The sequence below is a fragment of the Labrus mixtus genome, chromosome 7 (assembly GCF_963584025.1).
Source record: "Labrus mixtus chromosome 7, fLabMix1.1, whole genome shotgun sequence".
In the NCBI taxonomy this organism is placed as follows: domain Eukaryota; kingdom Metazoa; phylum Chordata; class Actinopteri; order Labriformes; family Labridae; genus Labrus; species Labrus mixtus.
Window position 1 is genome coordinate 11496155 of NC_083618.1, and position 11199 is coordinate 11507353.

The following is an 11199-nucleotide window of genomic DNA, read 5'->3' on the forward strand; positions in this document are numbered from 1 at the left end:
AAATGTCATTTTAAAAATGTCTCAATTCTTTGGACACTTGGGAGAAAAATTTGATGTGAATTTTTTATATTACTTTACGTGAAAGGCACCTTTTTCCATGAATAAACTCAATGAAAAATTCTTCACATGAAGCAAAACAATTATTGCACACTTTCCACTCTTGTAAAAAACAAATTAAAAGTCCTTACACAAAGCATGACTGCTCAAAATGAAGATCCATGACTTAAACTACATCCTCTTTTACATGATTCACATCTACCACACAACAAAGTCTTCTGTATCTAGATATAATGTGCAGAGTAACCTGACCTTTGGACTCCCAAATTAGAGGATAATCAGACACACTAACTTTGCCTGTAACACGGGTAAAACTGTACAACGGTGTAAATAAAACAAGAAAAGGCTTTTGAGGCAAGTGATGACTACCATTGCTCAGGTTGACCATCCCGTAATTTCTCAATCGGTTACAATCGGTTAAGCATAGCCTACAAGGCCGTGGAATGACACACTTCTCCCAGCTGATACTGAGCTTGAGTTTGCGATTCATGCTTTTTGTCCTGGCCTTTGAAGTTCATCTTGTGGAATTCACTGGTTATGGCGGACAGAGACTTGCCCTTGGTCTCAGGCAGGAACAGGCCGACATACAGCGCAGACAACAGGCAGACTGCTGCGAAAGGCACGAAACAGTACTCACTCAACTCACTCTGTGGAAGAAGAACAAAGAATACTGTCACACTTGATATAAACCCCGTAATCTTATCCAATTAAGGCTGTATGTTAACTGTACTTGTAAATGTATTGAAGTATTTATATTATTGTCCATAAAGCAAAAACCTAAAACCTTAAGCTACAGACTGACCACTAGAAAAGGGAAGATCATTCCAATGATGAAAAGGTTGAGCCACATCATGGAGCCAGCGATCATGTAGGCGGCTGGCCGAGCCGTTTGATTGAAGATCTCTGTTGGCAGGACGCCAGTCACACCAGCTGAAAGTGAATATAAAACACATTGAGCAGAATTAGCTTCATTATTACGTCTATACAAATTAAAGATTGTCGAATATACCCTACTGCACATGCATGAGGTTGAATCCTCTCCCACATCAGTTCGTTTTCAGCAGGTCTATGTAGTAAGACACTCTTTAAAACCTTATTGTCCACTCAGTGCTAAAGTCTAAACATGGATATTACTTATATTCTGCAGCTAGCCTTTTTTTAAACAATGAATGACTATTTGACTGAGATGTGTGAGGAGAGGCTGTGTTTACTGTAAGCATCAGTCGGATTAAATGGCCCTAATTGTCAAAGTTAATTTTCTGGAGATACATTTATCATTTTAAGTTTTCTTACATTTTAATAGTAAAGCTTCAGCTTAAAATTATTCAAACTGTTTTAAAGATGTGATGATATGACATGATGTTTACCAAAATGTGAAGAACAGAATTCAGTTTTTAACTAGTTCATGTTGATGGCATGATTGAGAGAAGATTTGTTTCATTCCTCCATTCTGATAAAGTATACTAAGACCCCCCCCCCCAAAAAAAAAAAAAAAAAAACTTTTAGATAAAAGTTAAACTGACCAGGTCCCATGCCAAAGCTGAGGATGTAGGTGAAGATGCAGGCCATACTCAAGTACGGCATCCAGGATATGTAGTGCTGTTTCCAAGTTTAGGAGGTGAGTGAAAAAAACAAAACAAAAATACCATTCAGGTAATGATTATAAACCCCTTACAAAGAGAAAACATGTTTTTTTTGTTTCTTTTGTTTAAAAATAAAAAAACAATAGAAGTGCTCGACAATTCAAAGCATACAAGAAATAGCGTTAGAGGACAGCAAAGTCTACTCCAAATAATCAGAACTGCTCAAAGCTGGAATTAAATAAATTGGGTTGTTTTTTTTATGTATGAGTATGCATCTATAAATGTGTAGGTGTGTAAGAGTTACACTAGGTGAGGTGGTAGACACATGTTGACTCATGATGCCCCCTAGTGGATTAACTGACACACTAAAATAATTCAGTAAACTGGGAACATCACTGGATGTACTGTTACCAACAACACCTCCTATTTGTTGCTATGTGTTTCTACTTTGGATATTCCCTGTGGTTGTATTTGAATTATTTTTTTTACCATGGTGCGTTTGCAATTATATATATATATATATATATATATATGGGTAAAACTAGCTCCTGACAAATACCATTGGGTTGAAATATTGTGGCGTGTAGGTTTTATAAGTGATTTAAAATACTGAACCTCAAAACACAAAGCGATGGTGAAGACTACAGCCCAGACGGTCATGAGGATGAACCCTCCCATCAGCATGAACCTCCGACCTTTGCGCTCGATGAGCAGGTTCTGAAAACATTAAAATGAACACATCAGTTTGAGTGACAAACATGATGCCGAATCAAAGATATACAGGAGCTGCTTCTTTTCTCTTAGAAATAAGTGTCTGATCTGATCCGATCCTTTCTCATTCGTTTGGTAGCAACCAACCAATAAATGTATAAGTGTAAGTACCGTGGGAAGTGTAACAGATAATAAGCTGAAGTGATTTAATTTGTGAAAATAAATGTTAAACCTGTTCTATGTACAATGCAGAGCTGGAATTAGTTGTAAATCTGTGTTAAATCTTTTAGAGGAATGCAAAACACTAGCTGGTTACATAACATGTTTCAATACTGGACACTCACACACATTATACAGGCTGTGAACTCGCACATCCCAGTGCCAATGGTGATATATTGGATTTGATCATCAGATATTCCAGCCTCTTTGAAAACATAGTATGCATAGAAGTAAATCTGAAAGAGATAGAACATAAGAATACATAAAAGTACAGCAGAGGATCATTACAAGTGCTTCAGCTGGTAAGCCGATTATGCCTGATTTTTGTACAAAGAGCAACTATGTTAATACCCTGTGACCCTCTGAGAGCTGCCAGGCATGCTGTCGAAATCCTTGAAACACACTAGTGTTAAGTCAGCATTTTTCTAATGAGCAGGACATTTGTGGCAGGTCTATAAGGTTTAGATGTGTTGTTGATGTTTATACACGAATATGAAACTGACTAATGAATAATCTTAGCCCTATATTCACATTCAAAACAAGAAGCTGTCTTCTCATGCAAACTGTGGTACAGTGTAAGGTAGGGTGTTTCATCCCCAGTGTACATTATTAATATGACCTGCAGGGACGTAAAGAAAACCCGGACACAACAGGACATGCTGACAGATCATCTCAAATTTCTAATCAACCCTGACAGCGCACAGGGAAACTCTGGCCAAAAGAATATCAGATACTCGGTATCACTGACGCGGACACACATTTTACTAAAGAGACACCAACCACATCTCAGAGACACATAACACTTTGTAAAAATCTTGCTGATAATGACATTGATGCCATGGTTTTGGAAGAGAGAGTCGGCTCTTCTTACTGAATCGTTTCCACAGAGCTGCATGGCACTGCTGATGATCATGACGGAGATTAGCTGCCAGCGCACAGAGCGATCTGTGAAAAGTTCCCATGGTCCGCATGGCTTCATGCCTTTGGTTTCAGCCTGTTCCTGCAGGATCTCTTCAAGCTCCCCGCTCTGGACCTCACAGCCTCGCAGACGCCTCAAAGCTGCCCACAGAACACGCACCATAAATACTAGATCATTTTCTCTTCTGTACATCTCTGATGTGAGGATGTGTTTATGTTATATACAAACAAGTGTACATTATAATGGCATGTGCTGAGTTAACAGTATTTTGGGTGTCTGTGAAGCTCCAGGCTCACTGCAGGGCAGCTTGGGTGATGAATGCCAAATGTGGTACAGCGTAATGCAGTTTTTTTTAAATAGATATATGTTGTGGCTATATATGCCTTTGTTTAAGAGGCAGAACAGTGAATCAAGTAGAAAATCACTATGGCCTCTGTTCATGGGGTGAGTGAGCAAACCGCAAGGCCAACCGACGCCCCAGCATGAGGCAGTTATATTCCCGGTTCTTTTTCTTAAAGCATCCAAATTGGTATTGTTTTTGATTATATTGATGATGTGTTATCATGTTTAAAGATTGAAGGGTTTACAACGACTGTTGAATGCAATTTTCTGTGTTGGAAATTTAAGGAGAGACAAGGCAGAACAGCAAGTGAAGTTTAACCTTATTCCACTGTTTTTATCAGTCTGTGTGTGGTCCATTTAGTTTAAACTGAGTAAGTGCACTGTTTAGTGTTCCTGAGAACATAAACCACCTTCAAGCACAGTTTGACATATTACAGTACCCACCATTAATACAAGCCTCCTTGTCCCCCCTGTCGATGAGCAGATATCTGGGGCTCTCTGGAAACCACGGCAGGGTCATAAGTTGCACAATGCCGGGAATGGCATTACTGGCAAGAAGATACTGCCAATATGGTTCACTGCCCAAAATCTCTCTGTCCATAAAAAAATTAAAATCATTGTGTTATTGGGAAAAGCTTTCCAACATGGCACATACTTTTTTTTTAAGGTAAATGTGTTATACCTGAGTCCCACCACCTGTCCCAACACAACACCAAACGCTGTAAAAACAGCTGATGACAAAGAGATAGCTCCTCTTAAGTGCTTTGGTGCACTTTCTCCAAAATACATTGGCTGCACATTCATGCTGATACCTGCAACAACAACAACAACAACAACAACAACAACAACAAAAAGTTGGTTTACCACCACTTCATTATTATCACTGAAATGTCTTGAATGACCTCAGCTCTCATTTCAGTCTCTTACATACTTATTGAACACCCAGTTTTTCAGAGGATTATATGACAGCATAAGCGGTTAAACGTTAATAATTTATTGACACTAATGACATACCGGCATTTATTCCAACCAGGACACGTGAGATGAGGATCATCTCAAAAGACTTAGCAGATCTGCTCGTCAAAGCTAAGAGTGAACCGGCCATGAGAAATATGTTGTTCAGTAACAGGCATTTTTTCCTGGTGAAAAGAAAAGAGGATACAATAAATATACTTGGAGCAACCTTTGGTTGTAATTTAGAGTTTAAGTTGTGCGTAATCAAGTCTTAGACTGACGTATGACCATATTTCAGGAAACCCATGAGGGTAGATTTATTGTTTTAAAATCCTAATCATGCATTGATTCTACTTTCTCTTTTCCATAGAGCTCTGTTGTTGTCTGAAAATGTAATAAAAACATATAAATGGGCAACACTGTTGCAATGTGAACATGTGCATTTACTGTGATGTAACATTAGAACTGTAGTTTACCTTGGGTGGACCTTAAACAAACCATCCGGCTGGGGAACCAGAGCGATTTGCACACTCATGTTTTATTTGCTCTGGCAGATATGTCTGATCCCCCTGCTGTTACCAAAGGTTTTCAGTCAACCTGATTCAGCACGTGCCAATCTGCCAAACTGTTCATCTAATATGGGTCTAGTTGAATGCAATAAATGACATAGGAGAGCCATTTGTGCATTATTGTATACAACAGGTATTCTAGTTCTAGTGTGTTTTTGTTACTTTCTTGAGTTCTGTGTGTTTTCAGTGTTTTATGACTTAGTTTTTAGTTCTCCTCAGTGTTCCTCACCTGTGTCTTGTTAGTCTCACCTGTGTCTGATTATGTCTATTTAGTCTCTGCGTTTCTTCCCCTCTGGGTCAGTTCATTGTCGTTTGTATGTTGTTTCCCATGTCTTATGCCAGACCTTTGCGTACCTGTGTTTCAAGTATTTTTTCTGTGTTTTTTGACTTCTAATGTTTGGCTTTTGAAGTAAGTTTTTGTCCTTTGGCCTTTTTGTTTATTAAATATATTTAGTATATATTTAGTTAATTCTGCACGTGGGTCCAGTGCCTTGTTTTTCCCCTGAACATGACACCTTGGAAGCAAAAAAGTAAACTAAAAGGTAACAGACTAAATTGCAATGTGAAATGGTTTCACAATGTCAAGGCTAGTAGAAACTCACTAGATCATCACATGTGTTTTTCCTTAACTGAAAAAAGTCACAAAGAAACACTCTTTACTGCTTTATAAGTAACATAAATGTTACAACAAAAGTGTCAAACTCTTTAGGGTATTCATTTAGCTTTTTAAGCTGGAATTATTGTATCTGACCAAATCAAACTCAGTAGCAAAGAATGCCCTTCAATAAAAAAAAGTCAGGGTCCATTATGTTTGTTTAAGTCTTTCAGTGTATTTTGTTTACAAAGGGAACAAATATGGCAGTTAATGGGAACATAATGCAGTATGAAAGCTATGTGATGCATCTGTGTTTATGGGGGGTTAAAACTAAATCCAGGGTCATATGTACACACACATTAAATAGAAATGTGACTGACTATTTCCTTAATCATTCCAAGATTAGCAAATGAACAGTTGTATCATTAAGTCACTGCATATCGCAATGAAAATATCAGTGGATAATGATCTGCATTGATTACCTCCCGAAGCGTATAGTCATAGGTCCTGCGATAAGAGCCCCCGCTAAGCCCCCCAACGAGAAAATGGAGACAATAAATGTCCAGACCAGAGTCACCTGGTAGTCCTCCAGCTGGATGTCCCAGCGTTCCAGGAAGGTCTCGTTGATAAAGGTTTGAATAAACTGTGAGAAAGACAAGAATGTTAAAACATCACCGAGTTAACCCAACACATGCACACACAAGTAACCAAAGCAGACACTCATTACCTCTGAGGCCATTTCTCAGTCAGATGGTTTGTTTACATTTTCATCAGTTCAATTAAATGATCTACTCACCTTACAGAGAGAGAGGACACACTCTGAATATGGCAGAGTTAAGTTGTAGAATCAAAGACTAAGTTGTTTCACCATTATTCTAATGGATCAAAATGTCAATTCATATTAATTGGTATGAGCTTGTATAGCACTTTTCTAGTCTTCTGACTACTCAAAGCACTTTTCACACTGCAGGTCACACCTACCCATTCACACACTGCTGGCAGAGGCTGCTATGTAAAGTGTCCATGAGTATTAACTAATCCATTCATACACATTCACACACCGCTGATGAAGCAGTTAGAGCAACTTGTGTGGCCGCAGGAGGAGCTGGGGATCAAACCCCTGACTCCCCGGTTGAGAGACAACTGACTCCACCACTGATCCACAGCCGTCAAAAACTTGAAATAAGATTAAGCTGCTTTAGACAGTGTGTAAGAGTATCAACCACACACACACACACACACACACACACACACACACACACACACACAATCAACATCAGCATCAGTGTTAATTTACCAAAATGAGATTGTTTGAAACCCCAAGGTGTATTTTCTCTAGAATATGTAGCCTATCTATTACTGATAAGTCAATCATTTTTACATTCATATGGTGCCTCATCACATAATAAGCTTTTAGCAAGCGAAATAAGCTATTATTATTTATAGAGAGACCCAACATTAATCCACCAATGAGCAGGCACTTGGCAACAGTGCTTGCTTGATTAATTAACCCTTACTGCAAACACTTGGAAATCTGATTCCGCATGAACACACAAGTGCATACACACTCCGGCAATGGAAACTTACAGTTGTGGGAGAATTCATTATTGCCAGGTTATAGCCATATTGAAGAGTTCCTCCAAAGGCTGCAGACGCAACCATTAACACCAATGTCAGAGAACTGCCCTGTTAATGTAGATAGATAGATAGATAAACATTTTTCCATTCTATTTAAAATCAGCAAAAATATACAATACAGCCAAACAGCCACAAAGTTATTAAGCTTGATTGCCAGACTTTATTTTTGCATAATGCTTCACGGATATGCAAATAACAAGGAGATTAAACAACATGATTGGATACTTATTGCATAACGTAAATGTAGTGATTTACCTTGTGTTCATCAGCATGCGACGACATCGTGACTCTAAGTTGGTAAATAAGGTAAAAGAAGAAGCGACTTTGCGAAGTCCGTCAGTTAACCACACAAGTCAGCTCACCTCCTAACGATGCTCTATACTCTTCAACACACGCTCCAGGACACGCTTGAGACGTGCGTGTGACGTAAAACATTTGATGATTGGCTGAAAGTTGTGAAAATCAAACGGCGGGAGAATAACTGTCCAACTGAGACTCTTTAAGTGCCAAACAATAAGAAAACTTGTTCGATAAGTTTGAGCTGCCTGACATTGACCCATGTACGTAGACCTATGACGCATAGATAGAGAGGTTCGTCAGGTTTTGTTATAATTATTCATGTTCAGGCAGTCTACAAGGGGAACTAGACTGAGGTTTGACAATACAGGGTCAAATAAAACATTATTTTTGTTAGGTAAAACAGAAGAATGTGTGGAATGTTAAATCAGAGAAAATGTTGAACACATAATGTTGCATTTCACATAATATAGGGAAGAGAGGATAAGGCCAAATCAAAAGATAAGTGAGGCAGGGAGGAAATTGAGCATTGAGGGTTTACTCGGAATAACAGGAGAGGGACTAAAGAAAACACAGAAAGCTGTGGTAGAATACTTTAAAAATATAGAGTTGTATCATAGGATTTATATATATATTTAAGTTTGATTATTATTCTTTTTTTAATTTTGTTATTTTCATTTATTTACATTTAATGTAAAGTAGTGTCACATAGTTCAAGCTACATACTCCGGTACAGTAAGTGGCAGTATGCACCTCTTTAAGTTATGGTTGTAACCCGCCATTAAATTAAAAGAAGAAGAAGAAGCCTACAAGGGGGTGGATGCTGTCTGACACCTGATCCGAATTTAAAAGACATACAAAATGATAACTGTTGAAATCCTGAATATTGATGAGTCACCGGCAGTCACTTCAGTTTTTCAGACCCTTTTTAGTGCAAATTGTAACAATTTCAGAGTATAGCCTATCTCATCTAACTTATATTTTAGTAGGCTTATAGAAAATGCCTTTTCATCTCTAAAACGAAATTGACAAGAAATGTATAAGGACTTAGACTAAACTATTTATATTATATTGTCCTCAATTTATCATATTTAATGATGCATTCTATTAATAATTTAGTATAGTAGCAATAGTAGTAAGAGTAGTTAATTTTATAAAGAGAGAGGCACCAAAACAGTGCCCTGTCCGCATGTGCTTGTAGGCTACTACTGTAATATAATATATCTTAATATAATTTAGTGTCAGGCAATGTGTCACAGCAGATGGATTAAGCAGCATATGGAGCATCAGATATGGAATGCTACTTATTATAAGCTAATTTCTGCATAGGCTACACATGATTCTCAGTTGCGTATCCAGAGGGATGGCAAGGGCTGGCATGGGCCCCCCTTGAAATCTGATTGGCCACCCCAGGTGCCACCCCAAAATCCCAAACTGATTGACTATTTACCGTTTCAGAGGCAGGACTTTAATTAAAATCAACTATTCTGGTTGTGATACAAAAGACTGCTGTAGTCTTACATACAAGTAGATCATTAATGAGGAAAGAAAGGGTAAATATATTAAATAAATTTGCAGGTGTGCACAAACTTCATGCCACCCCTGTTTAAGTCAGTGCCTTAGGTGGGCCACCCCAGTCATAAAAGTCTGGACATGCCTCTGATAATTCTCCACGTTAATGTCATTTTTTGTTGCAGGCATGCTTAAAGGTTGCATGGCTAACGCTATTTCCTTAGGCTATTTTGAGAATCATAAAACAGAAAGGAATCTGACAAACTGCTATTATTTCAACACCTATCAATTAATTATCAGCTGAGATGACATTGAATATGTAAAATTATAAGTAACTTTAAGTAAATAAGTAAATATTTAACAGAAAAGTAACCAAAAATGCTGTTAGCATTTCTGGCTAGCAAAACCAAGCTTACATTGCCTTGTACTTTTTTCTCTTCTTCCTTCCCTTTCCTCCTTACCACCGAAAATTAAATGTTAGCTCAAAAGTGATTCAATTCCAACAATAGTTAAAAATGGTTTATAGTCAAAAATGTTTTGGTTCATTTGGTTATCAATGTAGAGGTGGTGGGAATGGGATGATAGTAATTTGTAAGATGCCCTCTATATCATGAGGAAACACAGAAATGTGCTGTAAGACTTCATATGAGCCTCAAAATCTTCGCATGTTGTCGAGGGAAATGGCTGCCATATAGCCTTATGAAGAAAACTCCACTGCTAATTTAGTCTATCCAAAAAAAGAGGAAAAAAAACATGCCATGATTTTTTGATTTTCTTGAAAAGAGTTAGGCCTATGTAATGAAAACTTTAAATGTAAAATAATCTATTTAGTCGAGGCTCAAATCTCCTTTGCAATCAGGGTCCCTCGACTTTGGAACGATCTGTCTGAGGAGATAATCCGAGCAGATTCAGTGACATCTTTTAATTCACTTCTAAAAACTCACTTGTATAGACTTGCTCTTATGGCATTTCACCGTTTAAATGTTTTTCTTAATATATCCTTTCCTTTATTAATTGTATCAGTCTTAATCTTTTCATCCATTCCTAATCAATTTCTTCTAATGTTTTAGACTTTAATCGTTTCCTTCCCTCTATTCATCTTACTTCTCTTAGTCTTTTATCCATTCCTTCTCCTTCCTTTAATGTTTAACTCTTCTGTCCTCTGTTGCTTTTATATATTATTTCACATCTTTTATTCTTCCTCTTTATTTTCATTTTGTCTTTAGTGCCTGTGAGCTGATGTCACCTCCCTCATCTGTATTTTTTATTGTAGTCATCATCTTGTAGACTTTTTATCATTTTTAATTGTAGCTCTTATTGCCTTTTGAGACCTACCTGTTCTATATTTCTTATTCTTGTTATTCTTGTTATTTGCATTTATATTGTTGTTGTGCTCTCTTTTAGGCCTGACTGTTTTGTTGTTGTCCTTTACTTCAGAGGTTCTCAACAGGACCCTAACTAACTCCTTCATGTAAATCGGGGGGCCACATTTCTGATATTTTCCAACCAGTTATTTGATGAAAAATTGTGCAGTTTGGACCTCAGATGATACAAAAAAAATGTGACGACAAAAGAAACAGTACACCATGTTAAAAAGTGCTTCCATTACTTTTTAAGACTTTTTTTTCCCAGGCACACATTTGCGACCCACCAAAAACACCTCCGCGACCCACCCTTGGGTCGCGACCCACCCTTGGGTCCCGACCCACCAGTTGAGAACCACTGCTTTAGTTGACGTATTTACTTTGTCTGTCAAAGCACTTCGTGAACATATGTTTTTAAATAGTGCTAAATAAAGTTATT

General features: G+C 37.7%; 1 protein-coding gene across 1 annotated transcript; it reads right to left on the minus strand.

Moving 5' to 3' along the window:
• Nucleotides 1-419: 419 nt before the first annotated feature.
• LOC132977972 (solute carrier family 2, facilitated glucose transporter member 11-like) lies at nucleotides 420-8125 on the minus strand. The gene is made up of 12 exons (XM_061042929.1): nucleotides 7843-8125; nucleotides 7537-7635; nucleotides 6432-6592; nucleotides 4846-4970; nucleotides 4514-4643; nucleotides 4276-4424; nucleotides 3442-3629; nucleotides 2696-2806; nucleotides 2256-2357; nucleotides 1581-1656; nucleotides 860-987; nucleotides 420-704 (listed from the first exon to the last, which is right to left on the minus strand). The coding sequence occupies exons 1-12, from the start codon at nucleotides 7867-7869 to the stop codon at nucleotides 486-488; spliced, it is 1515 nt and encodes a 504-aa protein (XP_060898912.1). The 5' UTR covers nucleotides 7870-8125; the 3' UTR covers nucleotides 420-485.
• Between the last annotated feature and the right edge of the window lie 3074 nt (nucleotides 8126-11199).

Coding starts and splice junctions, on each gene's coding strand:
- LOC132977972 (XM_061042929.1), bottom strand. CDS start 7,869: ATGTCGTCGCATGCTGATGAACACAAG. Junction 4,971..6,431: donor ATGACTATACGCTTCGGGAG/GTAATCAATGCA, acceptor TCTTTTCACCAG/GAAAAAATGCCTGTTACTGA. Junction 4,644..4,845: donor CCTGGTTGGAATAAATGCCG/GTATGTCATTAG, acceptor TTGTTGTTGCAG/GTATCAGCATGAATGTGCAG.